The 20,135-nt window shown below is 41.7% G+C and overlaps 1 protein-coding gene across 1 annotated transcript; it reads right to left on the bottom strand.

Moving 5' to 3' along the window:
* Nucleotides 1-2,488: 2,488 nt before the first annotated feature.
* CHMP6 (charged multivesicular body protein 6) lies at nucleotides 2,489-18,890 on the bottom strand. Its single transcript, XM_021000900.2, has 8 exons — nucleotides 18,618-18,890; nucleotides 14,561-14,670; nucleotides 14,116-14,203; nucleotides 12,635-12,721; nucleotides 11,601-11,666; nucleotides 11,243-11,323; nucleotides 6,843-6,897; nucleotides 2,489-5,953 (listed from the first exon to the last, which is right to left on the bottom strand). The coding sequence occupies exons 1-8, from the start codon at nucleotides 18,678-18,680 to the stop codon at nucleotides 5,898-5,900; spliced, it is 606 nt and encodes a 201-aa protein (XP_020856559.1). The 5' UTR covers nucleotides 18,681-18,890; the 3' UTR covers nucleotides 2,489-5,897.
* Nucleotides 18,891-20,135: the final 1,245 nt, after the last annotated feature.

Raw genomic sequence — 20,135 nt, 5'->3', positions numbered from 1 at the left:
TAAACATAAAGCAAAATTGGTGATGAGAGAGTAGCACGTAGTACTAACATCGAGAGGAATCAGGTTGTTGTTATTTGTCCTCCCTTCTCAAAGAGGACCATGACATCAGGGAAGTTTTGCCACGACTTGCAAGTGAATTAGATTTCAGTGAGGGAGGGCTGTGCAAAGTCACCAGCTTCACTCTCTTCCAGAGTCATCTGGGTCCAGTGTCCAGATACAGATCAGGATGACTGGAATTGCAATCAGGACGGTTCAGGAAAGGTATCCGTGTAAGAAGTAGAATTTAAGACAAGTCTTAAATGGAGCTAGAGTCTTCAAGAGGAAGGAAGAATGAAGAAGGTGAGGGAGAGAATTTTACATAAAATAGGTACTAAACGAACATTTGTTGAAATTCCAAAGAGTTAAATTCAGGCTTGATGGAGGAGGAAAATTCCTAATAACCATGACTCTTCTTAAGTGGAATGGATTGCTTGGGAGATAGTGGATGCCTCTTTAGTGGAGGTTTTCTTGTTCAGGGTTGGACTAATTAGCTTCCAAGGTCCCTTTTAATTCTGAAATTCTGGAATTTTCTATGTTGTATGATCGTTACTAGTATGGCTGATCTTGAGAGGCCTGAACATAGTTTGTGTAGAGAAAGCAAAGGGGCTAGCTTATGGCAACCTCTGCCAACTCCCTTCTGTCCTTGAGTGGCAGTAATACTGGCCTTCCCTCTTCCTGGTGGTATAATGTCAGGGTGATACACTCTGACCAAGAGGGTTCGATTCTCCCAAAGGACGATGGTCCCTGAAATACTCTGGCTCCACCGTATTCCCCCCATCTCCCACAGAACAAGATAATGTGATTAGTGTTTTTAGTTTTTCCTTATTTCTAAAATGGCTCTATAAGCAAGACAAAAACAAACCCCACCAATGTAAATATTTGAAGATAGTAAATATCCTGTCCCTAAATCTTCTCTTCTCTAGGCTAAGCATCCCCAGTTTCTTCAGCTAGTCTTTGCATGTCATGGCTTTCACACTCTAGTCATCCTTCTCTAGAAACATTGTCAACGTGCATCCTAAAACGTGGTTTCTGGAACTGGACATATGATCCCATGTATAGTCTGACCAGGACAGAAGAGCTATCTTGAACCCTATGGTACTTAGAATTTCTACCACACAATTTAGTACTTAATGTTGCCTCATATCCTTCTTCAGTTGTTTCATACTCCAGTCTTATTTCTGCAACTAACTTGAAAGCTTGAAAAAAATGAGACTTGTGAATTCTGCACAGTACCTAACAGGGGGTACCACAGAGCACTACTCTACATACAGATGGCACATAAATACCTGTTGAGTAACGTCTCCCTTTTCTATAGCATGTTAAGTATTACTAAATGCCTCCTCCATGAGAACCCCAGGAAATGGGTAGTATACTTATCCCAGAATTTCATCGAAGGAAGGGACGCCACGGGCCATCTGGTCTGACCCTAACAAGGATCCCTCTATGATATACCTGCCAAGCAGTCGTGTACCCCCTTTGCCTTCCATGAAGGGGAAATCATTGCTTCCCAAGGCAGCCCATTTCAGTTTTGGATAGTTCTAATTATTAGCGAACTTTTTTTCCCTTCACATCAAACCTCAGTTTCTTTGTGCTTGATTCTGTCCTCTGGAACATCACTTACGAGTGAAATGCCTCTATAAATTTACAGATCATCTTTCCGGTGAGATAACCAAGGCTCAGAAAAGTTCATTAGTTTGCCCATGGTCACACCAAGAAGTGGCCAAGCATGGATTCAAACCCAGAACTCCTGATTCAAGTCCAGACCCCAGCTTCTTGACTAGCAATGGAAAAATATAGGAAAAAGCTTTTAACACTTTTACCTTTTATTCCTCCCACCAGCATTGACCTAAAGCTAATGGAAGGCCATTACAGAACGAGGAGCACCAACAGTGGACCTTGAGCAGGTTCCACTTCCAACAGGTTCAGAGTCCTTGTTCCAATCCATCATCCTTCAAGTTTGAAACAATAGCTTCAGGGATAGTGGTTCCTAAAAGTGTTCTGCTTTATATACTACCTACACACAAAAACAGAAGGTTTGAATTTCTTTTAAGTAGCATTGAGTTTGCACCATTTCAACCAGTGACTCCTTCTGAGCACACATACCTGGTGGCTGTGGACATTAAAACATATCCTACAAGGAACAAAAGCTAGTTATGCTTGTATGGATATGTACATATGTGTATGGCCACCTACCACCCTGATCAATTCAGTCATCAGTCTTCCGTTATGAACATACACATACAGTCTTTGTCACTTTGGACTGGCTTCTACAATGACCCCACACACGGTTAAAGCTATTGCAGTTTTTAATCACTAGGCATGCTTACTGCTCTCCACAAACCTTCAGGTTTCAAAACATGCTTCACCCCAAATGCCACTGAGAAGACAATGAGCTTCTCCATCAAATAATGCAGATTTTTTCATGACAATCTGAATAGCAAGAACTTGGTGATGAAACCATTAAAAATACTTTATTGTTACAACATATCATGAAGATCACAACACATTCGCCTTTTTCTCTCAAGGATATACACGATACAATCTGTTTGGTACAGAGGTTAGAACAGGAAACTGTAGGCAAGCCCTTGAAAACTGGCTGCTGTATATCTCAGGCAAACAGGATTTGTTAGTGTTTCAGTGACAGCACGTAGGATGTGATGGATGGCTCCGTTAACCACATCTTTTCACCATTCCCTTCTCAACAGTAGATGATCTCCACGCCTGAAGCCCAAAGGATCTATTTCTCTACTATAGAGATGCAGCCAGTTTTCAGTGGCTCAGGAACTGGCTGTTATTTAGGATATGGATTATTCATATTTCTGGCTTTTCTTGTAACCTTTCAGTTCCTTTCCCCATCCCTGGTAAGTCCCCCCGAAGCAACATTGTGCAGTAGAGTGGAAAGAGTGCAGGATCTGGGTTCAAATCCTGAACCTTGCCACTTATTAGTTGTGGAACCACAGGCAACTTACTTAAACCTCTGGAATTCAGTTTCTTCTTTTGTGAATCAAGGGGGTTTGGCTGAATGAGATGACTTCTGGGGTCCCTCTGGCTCTAGTTCTAGTATCCTATGATCTGTTTGTTCAGGTGACAGGACAAAGAGAGAAAAGAGAATTCCTATCTGCTCTGTTCCATTCCACACTCATCCATTAAAAGTTCTGTTAGGAATTTGGTGGGGAAGACCGAAACTCACCTAAAATGAGGGTTTAGGATCACATATGGATCTCACGATCTAACGTTACTCTTCCCAACAACTATGGTAATTGAATCCATAACTGAGGCACGGATCAATTCAATCACAGAGCTGAGACATCAAAAGTCATTTTACAGGTGAGGAAACTGGGGCCTCAAGGGGATGAGGTGATAATCCCCGAGAATTCATTTTCCTGGACAATAAAAGACCAAAGCATAGCCCCATTCCACCACTATTAAGTATACTTACTATAGGAAAAAACAGTTTAAAAAGGACACAAATAATCTGGCAAGAATCTAGAGGACAACCAGGTTGTTGAAGAGCTTTAATCCATGACATATATGGATCAGTTAAAGCAAGCAGGCACGTTTAGTCTGAGGAGGAAAAGCCTTAGGGTTTGGCAGTAGCTAACATGATAGATGCCTTGAGGACTATAATGTGGTACAGTGATTAGACTTGTTCTTGGCCCCACAGGGTAGAACCAAGAGCAAAAGGTTACAAGGAGACCAATTTGGGCTCCATGTCAGGAAAAACTGCTTAACAATTAAAAGCTAACTGTAAGTAGAATGAGTTGCCTTGGGAGGCAGTGAGTTACACTTCATTGAAGGTCTCAAGCAAAGGCTGGTTGGCTACTTGAGTATGGTGAAAGGGGAATTCTTTTTCAGGTAAGGGATGAACTACATGATCACTGAAGGCCCCTTACACCTCTAAAATTCTGTGATTCTCTGCCTTTCTGTTCTATAAAACATCTGATCCCTTGGCTCAAAGAAAACTCCCACTGTCTTAAGTGCTTTATTACAATTCTGTGGTAATAACCGCTCTCTGCAATCAGAGATCCTACGTTCAAATCCTGTTTGGTACTGAGCTCTATGACTTTGGGCACATCACTTAACAACCTTAGGCCTCAGTTTCCTTCCCTGTAAAATGAAGGGGTTGGACTAGATGGCCTCTGACATCCTTTCTAACTCTAGATCTATGTGGTTTCGTCACTGAGCAGCAGATGGGGAGGTAGAAGTAGTCAGTTCCAAGTTAGTCGGACGAGGCCTGATGCTTTCTGCAAAGATTAACTTTGTAGATTAGAGGAGGAGCCTCCCCCTACTGGCTAATTTATATACCACAAGACCATCCTTGGTTTAAAATCAAACATCCAGGGGATGATATGAACTGTCTCCCTTATTTCAACAAGGGATAAGCTGGTGTCTCAAGGATCACTAGTTCTGGGGATCATAGAACAATGTACTCAAATTCATGACTGTACCAAGGTGATTATAGCCAAATAAAAATAATATTTTTATTAGAATCCACCTCCAAATCTCTACTACCAGGCCCTAGCTATCTTATCCATATGGCTGCCTAAAAGGAAACTTCAGGTCACAAGGTACATTCCACCTCAAGTTCTACAGAAGCAAAAGTCCAACCTCATCCTACCCTTATCAGAAGTGACTGTAGAGACTAGACAAGAACAACGCTAAATTTTTTTTCTAAATATTTTTTGAGAGGGAGGAGAGATTGAAGGGTAAATCTGCTGAGAATCACTGTTAGAAGGTTCCTTTGCTAGAATCGCCGCTCTTGTTTATTTCAAATGGAGAATAAAGTCAAATGTCAGCTCCATGGCCTAATATAAAAACAGGAACTATGTATGCAAAATGGTATGAAGGAATTCCCATCCCACTTCAGAAGCCAAAAAGTGCTATAACAGGGAGAATATAGCAGCCAAATTTAAGGAAATGAAAGTTTCAGGTGAATCTTAGGGGTTGAAAATGGTTAGAAAAGACACAACATCCTGGGTTTTCACAGGTAAGAACTTCCCTGCTAGAACCACAGTCTTTTCTGCCACACTCTGGAACCTTTCAGGAACATTACTGGAAATTCTACAGAAAGACTAATGATAACTTCTCCAAGGCAATCTCAGTTTTAACGACACAATGAAAATGATGAGAGGAACGAAGCCAAAGTCTTATGTTCTCCCTCCCAGAGCTTTACCTTTTGGTTCAGTGTGGATAAGCTGACCCAGATTTGAACATGCTGTTGTAATATCCCAACAGGTAGGGGGAGAGGATGGAGCGCCAAAGAAGAGCAGCACAGAAAGGCTCTGTTTACAGGGATTTCCTCTGTCTTTCCTTCCTCTGGTCCCACACAGAATCCAACAGGAACCCAAATCAAATGACCTCTCCTCTAGGTGGTGGGACTGCTCAAGGAAGAGTCCTCTGCTCCTTCCCAATGTAGCCAAACCCCTAGAAAAGGTCTATGGAGAAGGGAGTCCTTCAAGCACATCACAGGGTCTGGGGTAGGTAGTGTAAATACAGCACCAAGAGTGTTGTGATTGGGGCTTGACCATTATGGAAATCACAACCTTTAGCAACAGCATTTGGCTTGAAAAGTTTGCAAGTCACCATTTAATCCAGAGATGGGAGAAAGACAGCACTACTAAAGTGCATTCAGACTTTAAAGTACCAGGAAAAAAATGCTCTAGAAAAAAATCTTGATACAAGAGCAATAAATGTGCTGCTGATCAGTCAGCATTCCCTTGTCCACTTTGCTTTGCTCTGCCTTGTCCAGTCCAGGAGAGTTCCAGGGCATGCCCATTCCTGGGACTAAGAACCCAAACTCTGGGGGTCATTGTTCCTTAGGAAGTCCCTTCAAGGCCCCAGTCGGGGAGGAAAGAAGGTTAAGATGCTGCCACCAGTTCTGCCTGTTTTGGCCTTGTCTTGATGGGTTCTTTCTCTGTGGAGGAAAAAAATTACTTGTTAATTTTACACAAAACACCCAAAAGTCACAGGTACCCTATGGAAAAACAAGGTTTGACAGTGGAGGCAAGTTTCTGGGTTCCTGAGAGGCATTCCATTCTGAAAGAGACCTTGTTTGCTTCCACATCTTGAAAAAGCTGCTAGCTAGATGGAGTGCTATTATAAAAGGAAAATAAATCTAAGACAAATGATTTTAAGAACAAAGTTGGCCACAGATGTTGTACTAAAAGAAACTCTAGTAAAGGACAGGAACTACTTAGAGGATGACAAAAAAAAAGGCAAAACGGGGAAATATGAAAGCAAAGCAAGGGCAGATTGCCAATAGACATTTTTTGACAGTTAAAATGAACTTATGGGAAGACAGCAGTTGCCTTCCCCAGGGAAGAACACAACTAAAACAGAAAACAATGAGCAGAGCCCTACTCTATTGAGAGTGTATTAAATACTGTGCTGGTTCATGGAGGGGAGAGCCCTGGTGGCCAAAGAGACTTTTTTGTATACTATTTTTACAGTATTCCCAATTTCTAGGATTCTTTGAAAATAATGTCCAGGTCACTGCCAAGAGAAAGAACAATATTAACTCAGAACTTCTGAAATCCCATGCAATCTTTTAAGAAGAATGACTTCCCGGGCAAGTATTTTCCCTCTTGGAATTCCTAGGCAAGAGGGCTATGAGCCAATGCCAAGTTCATCATTCTCATTCCCCAGGGGGGTACTGGCTTCCTTACTCCCAGTCTGTACCACATGACCAAGGCCTAGGCATATGTGCACTTTGGCTATCCCTTAAATTTAACAAAGAAATTTTAACTCTCTTATAAATTTTAAAGATGCTAAAGTATTCATTAAAAAGAGAAAAAAGAACATACCTGGAATCTTCTCTGACAGGGGTTCTGAAGGAACTTCTGGAAGCTCTACTTGTTCCTACAAAGACAAAAGAGGAAAAGGTTTGAGGTAAAATTCTGGAAAGTCTTAAGGTTTGGTATTGGTTCAACAAGCAGCCCCTATGGGGTCTCCCTAGTCTAGCTTAATTCTGTCCTTTCAACTTCTCCTTAAGTTTAAACAAGCTCTTTTAGTTCAAAGGGTCTTCCTTAACTATTGGCTTTATATGAGACCAAAGCTCTTAACCACGAATTTCTGGGTCCTTGTAGTCTTCAGAACACGTCTAGCAGAACATCAGTGCTTAACTTTTTTTTGTGTCATGAATCCCTTTGGCCCCAGAAAGCTGGGGCCTGGAGTCAGGAAGACCTCAGTTCAAATGCACCCTTGATGCTTACTGGATGTCTGACTTTAGGCCAGTCACTTAACTACTCTCTGCCTCAGTTTCTTCATCTGTAAAATGGGGACAATAATAGCACCTACCTTGCAGGATGTTGTGAGATTGAATAATAATTGTAAAGTGCTTGGCACTTTAAAACCTAGCACACAGTATGTGCTATATAAATGTTAGCTATTACTATTATTATTATTTGCCAGTGTCTAGTGAAGCCTGTGGACCTCTTCTCAGAATAATGCTGTTGAATGCACAAAATCAAATACATAAGACTACTAAGGAAACCAATTATATTGAAGTACTGTTACCAAAGTATTTTTAAAAACAAGTTTCTAGGTACCCCACATCAAGAGTTCTTGCAATAGAGCTAGATTCAGAATGACCAGTTTCAACAGCTTCTCGTTCTATGGCTCTGTGCCCTATCCCTTGTGTCATATCAAGTCAAATCAAAGGTACTACTTGTGAGCACCTAGGCTCTGAAGAGAAAAGGAAAGGTAGGGAATGGAAATTTCATTAAAATAATACTAGGAAGGCAGTATGGTATGATGGAAAAATCTCTAGACTAGACCTAGGTTCTTAATCCTGACTTGACCAGGAATTAGCTACGACCTGGGAGAATTCATTTAAACCTGTTTTCTCCTTTGTCAAATGAGATTTGACTAGATCATAGCATTGTGGGAAGAGACTTGGAAATTAGAAGCTCTGGGGTCAAAACTTTGGTTCTGACACATAGTAGCCAAGTGATCAAGAGCCAGTCAATTAGTCTTTCTTTGTGTGTGTGCCTCAGTTTCCTTATCTGCAAAATGGAGATAACATTTACATGGTGCATTTTATAGAAAATGTTAACTATTATTAATGTAAACTATTATCATAAGTTCCCTTCTAATTCTAACCATTTTGGTTCTATCCTATGGTACCTTTTAGCAGACACACAAAAGTTATTCATCAAAAGCTTTTTTTCTCCTCTTCTGCGTTTCAAAACTCCTTAAATAAACTTCCTAATATTTCCCCCTTTACTCCATCCTCTAAAGAGGTGGACCTTCTCCTCATGCAAGCCAACTCCTCTATGGGCATCCTTGAACTCATTTCCTCCTGTCTTCTCCAGCAAACTGCCCCCAGTTTCATCTCCTTCAGGTAGAGATCTCTACCTCAACTTATAATTCAATGCCTACAAATACGCCAAGCCTACAAGCATCTTGAAAACTCTCCCTCCCCTGTCAACAATGACGATGATCCCACTATTTATCTATATCTGTATATTCTTTGCCTCTCTTTCTCTTCATGAGTGAACTCCTTGGCAGAGCTGTCTACACTCCAGGCCTCTACTCCCTCTAATTCTCTGCAATCTGGTTTCTGTCCTCATTCTTCAACTGGAAATAGTTTCTCCAACATGACCAGCAATTTCTTAGCCAAATGCTCTTTTCTCTACCACAGCCCTTCTTGATTTCTCGGCAGCCTCCGACAGTGTTGGCCACTCTCTCCTCCCGCAGAGTCTAGACTCTCTGGGGTTGTGTGACATGTTCTCTTTTGGCCCTCCTCCCTGTCTGACTGTTCCTTTTCAGGCTCCTTTGCCTGAAGTGGATCACTGTCCATTTCATTTCCTTAACTGTGGATGCACTCCGAAACTCTCTTCTGGGCTCTCTTCTCTGCCTCCTCTACTGTCTTATCAGCAGCCACAAAAGGTGTGCTGATAAATGTTTAAAAATCTGCCCTCCACAAACACAGGGCACAATTTTAAGTTGAATCTGTATTTACAATATTTTTTCCACTTTTTAAGTCTAGGCAATCAACAAAACAATAAATTAAGCCCTGATCTATAGGGCTTGCTGATTTGAGAGATGAACGTTCACAACGAAAATTTAATAATTGGCTCTCACAAGCCAATTTCATCAGGCTCTTAGCATTTTCTGGTTTCTGTGAACTATCATCTCTATACAGATGACTCCCAAATCTTTATATACAGCCCTACTTTCTCTCCTAAGCACTAACTGCCTAATAAACAGTTTTTAAAAATTAAATATTTTTATTAACAGCTGTCAATGAATATGAACATTTCCATGTACAAAAGAAGACTACATATGAAACTACCTATGGCTTGTTGCTTTTAAAGTATACATCAACTTTTTTACCATCCCTTTTGTCTTTATTGTGTATTTTATGTATTTTATTGACTTTTTGCATCACTATTATCTTCTCTCCCACCCTCGACTAAAAGGCTCTCCTTTGTAACAAGAAAGCTGAGTCAAGCAAAATAAATATGCGTTGTATTGCTCATGTCTGAAAACGTATTTTCTCATTCTACACCTACAGTCTATTGGGTCTCCACCAAGTTGAACGAAAAATACTATTGGAGTCAAGATTGGTCCTATTAGACATTTGAAACTGAATGTCCCATAAGCATCACCAATTCAGTATATTTAAAATAGAACTCTACCTTCTGCATCAAGCTCACCCTTTTCCTAAATTCCTAGCACACCACCCCTCGCACCATCCATCCAGTTACACAAGTTCACCACTTTTCAATGTCCCTCACCTCATAAAAGGCATATTAATTGCCAAATCTTATCACTGATCTACAGTCTTTCTCTCTACACTCCATAGCCACTACTCTAGTTCAAGCTCTCATCACCTCTTCACTGGATGACTGCAATAGTTTCCTAAATCGTCTTCCCAGCTTAAGTCTCTCCCTATTCCAATTCACCTCCACGCAGCCTCCAAAATGATCATGTCCCCCCTCCACCCAAATGCCAGTGACTCCTCTATTAATCTAGGATCAAATCTTTTCACAACCCGGCATTTCACACACAGAGCCTGGCTCCTCCCTACACTCGAGCTACACTAACTGTTCCATACACTCATGCCTGGAATGCTGTCCACTCACACCTTTGCCTCCTGGAATCCCTGATTTCCTTCAAAACTCGGTTTTGCACCATCTTCTCTATGAGGCCTTTTCCTGATTCCCCTAGCTGCTAGTGCCTTCTTCATGACTTCCTACTATTTGGTTTGTATATGTTTTGTATATACCTGTATGTACAGGCTATTCTCCCCCCACTGCTATCTCCATTAGAATATAAGTTCCTTGATAGCAAAAACTGTTTTGCCTTTGACTGTATCCCCAGGGCTTATTTAATACAGCAGGCATTATTAAACAGTTGTTTGTGCTCTTGCCTTCCTAGCTAGTCTTCCTTCTTCTAGCAGCTCATACCCATCACTTTCCCCTTTCCACTATTCAATAAGCTTCTAGGATGAGCCCTTATGACACCGGGGCTTTTCCACGGTATGACAGGTGGGTGGGCATGTAAACCAGTCTTATGACTCAGACTCTGTGGTGGGCATGTAAATGGGAGGCAACAGGCACTAGCTCATACAGCTAAGATTGAGTCTGGCAAACTGGGATAGCTGCCCAGAAAGATTGGGAATCCCTGATCCAAGGGACTAAATACAGACTCTGAAGAGTAAACAGAGAGCTCTGGAAGTGAGAACAAGCAGGAAAGGACTGGGCTGATTTCTTATAAAGGTCTCTTGTGGATGGAGGTGCTCATTCATACATGCATGCACTCATTCATCCATTCAATGACCATTGTCCAGAACCACGGAATAGAAAAAAAAAATGTCAAAAAACCTCACACCACTTCCAGTTGAGGGTAGAGGAGAAGAGGGACAGAGAAGGACAAGGAAAATAATCCTCTATTTCCAGGGAAAACTATGTTCAAATTCTCAGTTACTCATGTGGACCACTTGTAAAAAAAAAAAAATTAAAAAAAATTAAAAATCTATTCCAGCCTGTCTTTCAGGACACTTCCATATTTATCTCACTACCTTATCAATATGTGTTCAGGAGATGCCAACACTTTTTAACACTTAACTGGCAAAGAAAATTAGTTGGGGAAAAAGACCTTAACTCGTAATCCATGTATGTAACATAGATTAGCAGGGGCTTGGGATTTTCACAATCTTTTTCTTTAAACAAGAGAAAGCAGTCAACTCAAATGTTACCTGAGTGATCGCTTCCAGTTCCTCTAAGATAGCATCTTCATCTTCTTGAGTAAAACTGCCAGCCAAGAGATCATCAATTTGCTACAAAGAGAAAAACCACAATGACTATCACATCTTTTGCCATCCTGCCCCTGCTCCTTATAGCTGAAGCCTGGAGCAAGGTAAAAGGGTGAGAAAGGTCAGGTATAAAATTGTCTTGCCACTCCAAGACTTCACTCATCAAGGAAGTACATCAATGAAACCAGTATAGAAGTGCTATGCCCTTGAAGACTGCCAATTTACATTACACAGTAAATGGACAACTGGCAATTACTATTTGGAAGAGATCAAGACACAAACATACATATAGCATTCATACCTTCTGGTACTCCACAGCATCTCGGGTTTCATCCATTATCCTTTCCACTTCTTCTATAGACATGACCTAATAGCATAACATAAAGTGTTTATACCTTGAAGGGATCTCAGCACTCACCTAGTCTAATCCCCTAAAAGGATGAAACTGAAGCCTAAAAAGATGAAGTCACTGTCCAAAATCACTGTTAGTGGTGGCACAGCCAGGACTAGAAAACAAGAAACGCAGTGTTCACGCCACTATCTACCACACTGCTACCACTTTGGTACTGGTTAAAAACGACTATGAATTCTATTGGCCAGATAAGAAACGCAAATTAGGCCAGGCCTGGTTCTCAAGCCTAAGTAAGGAAACTGTACTTGGGACTCCAGGGTTACTGCTTTCACTGCTGTTGAACAAAAGATAAAATGTTACTGGCTCCTTTAGAAGATTTTATCTGAGATAGTATATAATTAGAAGTCTTACATGTTCATTTAAAAAAAAATCTTAGGGCAGTTGTTTCTACTCTCCCATCTCCAACTCCCTATGCCACGAGGGGGCATTTTTAAATGGTCAAAAGGGGAGCAGTGGGATTTACTGCAAATCCCTCCCAGTCCTCCTAATCCTCTCCTTGGAATCAACTCAACCATAGCTTTCTTCAAGACCTAGCTTAAAACTCATGTTCTATACCAAGTCTTCCCCAATTAATTTTAAAATTAGTTACACTTTACTCTGCATCTCTTTGGCACTTACAGATTTAGCTTGCATTGTTTTACACTTGTTGATAAGTTGCTTGGTAACTGTTGTTAAGTCGCTTTACAGAGGTATTTTTTTTCTCCTTAAGAAAACTATATAGCTCAGTGGCAGGGATCATGTCTTCTACTTCCTTTGTATTTTTCTACAGCAACCAATGCGATGCTCTATCCCCTGCAGATGCTTAATAATTCTTCCTGCAGCTACTACCCTTTGTTTCACAAGCCTCTGGGTCACTGCTCTATTTGCCTCACCCTTTGCTGCTCCATTTAGTACCTGCCCGCTTAACCGTAAGGAGTACTTACCTGATGCATTTTATTCAGACACTCATTTCCAAACTTCAGGCCTTCAATCACTTTCATTTCAATCTGAGTAAACTCAATATTCTGAACCTGAAGGAAAAAAACAAACAAAGCAAATCCTACTTTGTTCAGGAGACATTCTGAAGCCACACCACTCTTCCCCTCACTTCCCAAATGGTAACTAATTTTACTTTATTACTTTTATATAATCAAGCATCGCTTGTCTACTCCAAGGGCTAATAACAGTGTGCATGACCCCTCATATATTCCTTCTATCTTCAGAAATAAGACTTTTAAACAATTCACTTATTCCTAGCCTTCATTAACATGGAAAGAGAGGAAAATAAAAGAGGCAAAACTCAAAGTAGACCATGTGACTTCTCGTGAATGTAGTGGTGAAAACTGAGAGGATTACATATGGATTTCAGAGATCTCTATTCCCATGGGCAGCAATAACTAAAAGATTACAGTAAGAATAATTGGGATTGGTGCTGGCCTGTGATTTCATTAATACAGGGAACTCCTGAATGAGAAAACTCCTGCCAACTGACATCTTTTCTTCAAGTTACAGTCTTAGAAAGTTGCCTAGAGCAGTGGTGTCAAACTCAAACTGAAACAAGGAGCCACTAATCCACACATAAGGATTCCTGTGGGCTATATACTGTTTTAAAATGTAACGTCACTTATGTTTTATAGTATTTCTATTCATTTTGTTAAATATCTCCCAATCACATTTTAATCTGGTTTGGGAGCATTGTGGGTCACATATATGTTTGACATTCCAGCCTAGAGTACAAAGGGGTTAAGTGACTTGCCCAGAGTCACACAGCCAGAATTAGAGGCAGGATTTGAACCCAGCTCTTCCTGGCTCCAAGGTAAATTCTCTGTTGAATAAGGTTGCCTATAGTAACAGTAATAAAATTTTGTTGCAAAGTCCACATTTTAGAACTTCTCCAGTAGTTACATACAGCTTCTCTTTCCAAGGCAGAGTTTCCTAACTTCCGTCAATATTCTTGAAGTAAAAGTCCTTCTTTCTCTAATAGGAAGGCTGTGTGGAGTTCAAATCTAGGAAGCAGGAAATTGCTTCTCCATATAAATCATGTCTCTCTACTGGATGCTAACCCCTCACCTGCATACTTCATGACTCTCTTTTCTCCATGGCAAGATTCTAAACTGGCTCATGATCCAGTCCAATCTTTTCCAACTCTCCCCTAGCTTAGCTATAGATTCTAGAAAAGGGAATATCTATTTTAATTTTTCTCAAGACAACTGTATCTGTAGTAGACTCAAAGTTCTAGTATGAGCCCTTCAGTTGCAACTGCTTCATTAATAAGTCAGGTTAAATCACGTCCTGGTAAAGGATTATATTTGTTACAAAAGCACTTTTATCTAATGTTATCAAAACAGCCTATGGTTCTATGGCACATTCACCACTCTGGGTTACATGGACTTCTATATATATATATATATACACATACACATACCATAGTTTCCAGATTTGTGATTTGGTTTTCTGTCTTATCCAAGAGCTGTTCCTGGTAACGCTTCTTCTTAAGCAGTAACTTTGCCCTTCTGCACAAGGAAACCCAACAGGGGACACCATGACACAGATGGAAGCAACAGAAGAATCACAACATCATCACTTTGGGCTGGAATTTCAAGGCCTATCAATTACTAAAGCAAACAGGCCCCCTTGAGCACAAACCTGGTAAAAGGGACATCTGCATCCCTGAACAGAACATAGCCCTTGGGGAGCCCTTGTAGAGAGGAGGGAGCATACACAGACCTAGTGAGTTGACATTCAGAAAGATCAGGGAAGAAACACCCAGAGAGATCTTTCTATGTTATGAATTCAGTTCTCCCATCCCACATTTTTCCAGGTCTGACTTTGGCCAGAAGCAAGTAGGTCTCTCTAGTCCTCTCACTTACTCTTTCTTTCCATCACGAAGAAGTTGTCTGGCAATCTCCCTTTCCCTCTCCAGTTGCTGGGTGATCTTCTTCTGGTACTGTTTCAACTTATCCCTTTGTTGTTTCAATTGCTATTAAAAGCAAGAGAAAATTGCATCTCATTAAAACTTTTGATTGATGTAGGGAAGTCTATTTCTCATTATCAAGCCAAAATGCCTCTGACAATATGACCAACCTCCAAGTCACCATTTTTATCAAGGAACGTGGTATGTATAGACCAAGCTATGTGGATATGATTGCTATCAGGGAATCCATGCTCTAGGAGAGACAACAGCAATACTGACCTACACACTCATGCAATGATAAATGTGAAATCACCAATGTTAAAGTTTTCACCACTTGGACAAGTCATTATATAAGTGGCTTTGGCCTATGTGGCAGACATCTATAACCCATGCCAAAGATGGCAATGGGTAAATTTTCAGGAGCATATGGGCCAGTCTCTATACCTTTTCTCTTCCCTGGACACTGCCCTGCTGCTCTGGGTAACACATGCTTATGTCCCACACATGCATGCTTGATCTAGTCACGGTCTTTCCTCTCTATCTTGACCAGCTTAGCACACTACTTCTGAAAGAATGCTAATTTCTGGTCTATTTAAATGATGATTCAAGTATTAGGGATTTTAAGTATAACCAAATTTCTTCCTCTGTGAAAATAACAGTCTGTTAAACTAATTTCTGAGCAGGGGTTACCATACCACATGCTGGGATATACAGTTTCCTTCAGTCACATCTCAAAGAAATATTAGATGATAATAATCTGTTCTTTTAGTCTGTGATTATACAAGGTCCTGAGAACTTATGGGGAGAGGAAGAAGCCGAAAGACCAAATGAGACAATATTTGTAAAGTGTTTACCACAGTTCCTTGACACTTAGCAGGTGCTTAATAAAGTGGTAAAGTGGATACAGGGCCAGGCCTAGAGTCAGGAAGACTCCTGTTCATGCATTCAAATCTGGCCTCAGATACTTATTAGCTGTGTGACCCTGGACAAGTCACTTAACCCTGGTTGCCTCAGTTTCTCGACTGTAAAATGAGCTGAAGAAGGAAATGGCAAACCACTCCAATATCTTTGCCAAGAAAATCCCAAAAAAGGTCACAAAAGAGTCGGACACAAGGACAAATTCTTGTTTCCTTCTTTCCTTTTTAAAGAAAGATGGCAAGTTTGTGCTCCTCTACAAAACACACTAGAAGTAATTTGCTGACAGATGAAAAAGCACAATTCAGGGAAGAATTCTTGGTGGTGTTATTAAGAAAGCAGGAAAAAGAGTGACTTTCAGGAGGATTAAGCTTCTTGAAGGTGCTTTTCCCAAATTCCAGAAGGGGTTGTCTTCAAAAGGACAAAGTATAAAAGCCTTGGGACAAATTGGTAGCATCTGAGAAACAACTCTGTGTTACTTAAAACATAATCCTTAAGTCCCACACCAACCCACTCATCTACTCCCCCCCAAAATCTCCACACTCATAAAAGCCAAAGGTGAAAACAATGAACTAAATTACAACCATCTCCATTATCTGCTTTGATTGGATTATTTTAGACATAAGTCTTAAGCACCTCTGGAAGAAGTTATCTTTTTTATCCAGTTTCCCCTTTAAGGGTCATGTGAATCTATAAGATCAAACATGAATTCAGAAGGGTCTGGACAAGTCCACCAAACAGCCTTTCTAATTAATCCCTTCTATTTTTTTAGAATACCTAGTCCCTAACAGATTTAGTTTTCACAGGAGCTCTCCTTTTAGAAAGGAGGAAGGAAAAGTTGAATATATTTGAGCTATAATACTCATTCATTCAATAGTCAATTCCAAGTCTGTATCAAAATTTACATTCCTTAGGGCAAAGCACCCACAGGTTAAGGGTAGGATACCCTATGCAGACAGGGGAAAGAAAGAAAGAAGGAATGAAAGAAGGAAAGAAGGAAAGAAAGAAGGAAAGAAAGAAAGAAAGAAAGAAAGAAAGAAAGAAAGAAAGAAAGAAAGAAAGAAAGAAAGAAAGAAAGAAAGAAAGAAAGAAGGAAAGAAAGAAAGAAAGAAGGAAAGAAAGAAAGAAAGAAGGAAAGAAAGAAAGGAAGAAAGAAAGAGAGAGAGAGAGAAAAGAAGGAAGGAAGAGCTGTGTTGCCCTACTGGCCAGTTCCAGTTGGGTCCTCAGTGGGACAGCTCCTACTACTATTCACAGAGGCTGTTGCCTGTCCTTTGTTCTCTAGGAGGACCATGACATCAGGGAGGTTATGCCATGCCATGCAAATGAATTGGATTTAAGTGAGGGAGGGCTGAGAAAAGTCACCAGCCTCACTTTCTCCCCCAGACTCATATCTTGGGACTTACAGTCTAGATTTTTTTTTCCTTAAGGATCATGCTCATGCCTTTCACCCAAAGGGCTCTGGCTCCCATAGACTGGCCAACAATAGGGCCCAGCCCAAGCCCCACTTGGTCACTGTTTGGGGCCTGATAGGATCAGAGTAATTGTAAATAGTAATTGTTCCTGTTTTGGCCAGAAATCCTGAGAGTCTTCCCTTCCCAGACTGATTTTTTTTTTTGAGTAGGTAAAAGAGGCCATTCTCTGCCTCATTTTTTACTTAGTCTTAATTACTGAATGCCTTAGTCAAACTGAGACCTCTTGAGGACCTTAGCTTAAAAAGGTCAAGGTCTGGATCCACTGCATCCAGGGCCATCTCCACTTATCTTGATCTATATCTGGCCACTGGACTCAGATGGCTCTGGAGAAGAGAGTGAGGCTGGTGACTCTGCACAGCCCTCCCTCACTTAAATACAATTCACTAGCATGTCATGGCATCACCTCCCTGATGTCATGATCCTCTTTGAGAAGGAAAGACAAACAACCAAGTCTCAGAACTCACCCTGTTGAGATTCCACATATGTTCATCGAATGCAGTATACATTTATTAAGCACCTAATATGTGCCAGGCACCATACTCAGTGCTGTGCTGAGGATACAACCACAAGGCCCAGTTTGGCCAGAGAAATATTCCACTTTCCAGATAATTACATATAGAACTTTGGAAATCTTCAATCGATATATAAATGTTACCAGCTATTACGTCTGCAATTTACATATTTTATTCAAAGACCCAGAAAACTGAGCCACTTTGGAAGAAATCGCACCATTATAACAGCTACAGGAGATCTGACTAAAGTTTCAAAAAAAAATTTTTTTTTTTCAACGGTGTCGGTGCGGGGGTAGGTCTGGCAATAACGAGAAGAGGCTTTCAGGGCTTCGAAGAAAATGAAACTAAAAAAGGAATAACTTTCTTCCTCTGTAAAACAGGGATGATAATAGCACCTCCACAGGGTTGTAGTGGGGATCAAATAATATATACAGGTTTTGTTCTGCAAACCTTAATGCGGTAGGTAATAGTAAGCTATTACTGTTGTTATTGTCACTATTATTAATTTCCTCCTTCCGGGTTAGGAATTAACCCTCCAATACAAATCTGGAAATCTGAAAATGAAAGTGATGCGTCCGGAGGGCAGAAGGGCATTAACTTCAAGACCCAGAAGAGCATCGAGACTCGGTCCAGACCCCCACTTCCTCTCATTCCCCGCCCCCCACCCAAAAAACCTCAAAAAGATAGAAGGGAAGCACTAGAGTGGGCCGGGGAGGGGGAACGAAGGGATGGGGGGAGATGTTCGGAGGAAGACGCAGGACGGAGACCGGAATGGGGCAGAAAGGTCAAGGTGGGGAGACCAGGCCCTACCTGACCTCCAGCCTCGGCACCCCCGGGCAGGAGGGAGACTCTCCCCCCGCACCCCCACACCCCGCCAGGGCCTGGATTCAAGCCCTGCTAATATAGGAATGAGACCCTGGGAATCTTCCAGCCCAAACCTCTCTTTTGACAGAAGAGGAAACTGAGGCCGAAGAGAGTGGAGGGCGACTCGCCCAAGGTCACCCAGCACATTTCCGCAGTTGCCGGAGCTCGGGCCCGGGACCCCCTCCCACCCCGGTCCCCCGGCCCCCCAGCCCGTGCCCTGCCTGCCTCGCCACCGCTCAGGCCCCCTCACCAGGATGGCCTTGTCCTGCTCCGTGATCCGGCTTTGCTTCTTGCGGCCGAACAGGTTGCCCATGGCGGCCGCGGAGCCCCGGCCCCACTTCCTCAAGTCCTCACGGAACCCCGAGCCCCGGCAGCCGCGGGCTGCCCATTCGCGCTACGGTGGCCGAGGGAGGCCAGGCGCCACCGGATCGCGAAGGCCCCACGTGGCCCGGCTCAGCCAGCGCGGAGCGAACGGCCCGGAGAGAGGCTGAGGGCAGGCGGAGCCGAGAATTAGAACTGTCCTCCGGCCTCGGGGTCTGCTCACGCTCCCGGGGTCACCGGAGGTTAATCCGGGGGGATTATGGGAGGGGAACCTCCGTCTGAAGCTTTAGGAAGTACCTCTCCTTCGAGTCTGGGCGCGCCGCTTGCACCTTGGCCAGGGCAGTGCCAGGTGTGATTTCAGAGTCCAGGATTTGACCGGCTGGAAGCCAATCAATCAATAAACATTGATTAAGCACCATGAGTCAGGCGCAGTGCTAGGCGACAGTCCCTGGCCTCAAGGAGCTTGCATTTCATAATAATGGAGAGGACGAGGAGGATTGCTGTCATTCAGCTCCTTAAAGGTTTGCTAGGTGCTTTACACCCCCTGTTTATCTAATGGGGAAAAACACATAAAAGGAAGCTTAAAAGTGGGGAGAGGAGGTGTGTATACACACACATACATATACATATATATACACATATATACACATACATATATATATATATATGTATGTGTCATATATTTATGAAAAAAGGTCCCCGCCCTCAAGGAGCTTACAATCTAATGGGGAAGCCAACACAAAAAAGGGAACTCAAAAGTGTTTACGCACACATGCACACACGCGCAGACACCCCGTCTCTACTTTTGAGCTTGTCAAAGTTGTCAAACTTTTTGGTCTCAGGACCCCTTCTAACTCTTAAATATTACTGAGAAGCCCAAAGAACTTTTGCTTATGTGGGTTATATAAATAGGTATTTACCATATTAGAAAATAAAACTAACAAATTTTAAAAACATTTATTATTTTAAAATAACAATAATAAACCTTTTACATGTATACAAAATAAAACAACAAACCCTTACTGAAATGACTGAACAACAATATAAAGGGAAGAAAAAACCCAAGGCCCTAATGATGGTAAACAAACATAAAACAAGTAGCACTTTTGTCTACTTTAAAACCATTGACTTCTGTTTATTACAGCTTTGACACACCTAATGGTTCTACTATTTGGAAGACATCAGAGTGTTGCTTTGATTACTTCGGGAGAGCCCTAGAGGGAAGGGAGCTGGAAGAGATGTGTGGTTTGTGGCCAATGATTCCTGGTTAGGCTCAGGAAAGACTGAGTGAGTATTGTTGTGTTAAAATCTAATTACAGTTATTCCTTCCACATCTTGGCTTTCCCCATCTCGGGCTGGCATAAGACATTAAGTGGAAATTTGGGGGGAGTTTTGTGGAAGCCATAGATGATACACAAAGGCCAGCAGACAACAGAGAAAAAGTTTA

Source organism: Phascolarctos cinereus, unplaced genomic scaffold, assembly GCF_003287225.1.
Source record: "Phascolarctos cinereus isolate Bilbo 61053 unplaced genomic scaffold, phaCin_HiC Scaffold_5;HRSCAF=322, whole genome shotgun sequence".
Taxonomy (NCBI): domain Eukaryota; kingdom Metazoa; phylum Chordata; class Mammalia; order Diprotodontia; family Phascolarctidae; genus Phascolarctos; species Phascolarctos cinereus.
Note: the sequence above shows the minus strand (reverse complement) of the source record. Positions and strands in the feature narration are given on the sequence as shown.

Bases quoted from the DNA above. Each gene is read 5' to 3' on its own strand.
- CHMP6 (XM_021000900.2), bottom strand. From the start codon at position 18,680: ATGGGCAACCTGTTCGGCCGCAAGAAGCAAAGCCGGATCACGGAGCAG. The intron at 11,667-12,634 runs GTAAGTACTCCT...TTATGCTATTAG, and splicing joins GTCTGAATAAAATGCATCAG to GTCATGTCTATAGAAGAAGT. The intron at 5,954-6,842 runs GTATGTTCTTTT...TTTCCTCCACAG, and splicing joins CCTGTCAGAGAAGATTCCAG to AGAAAGAACCCATCAAGACA.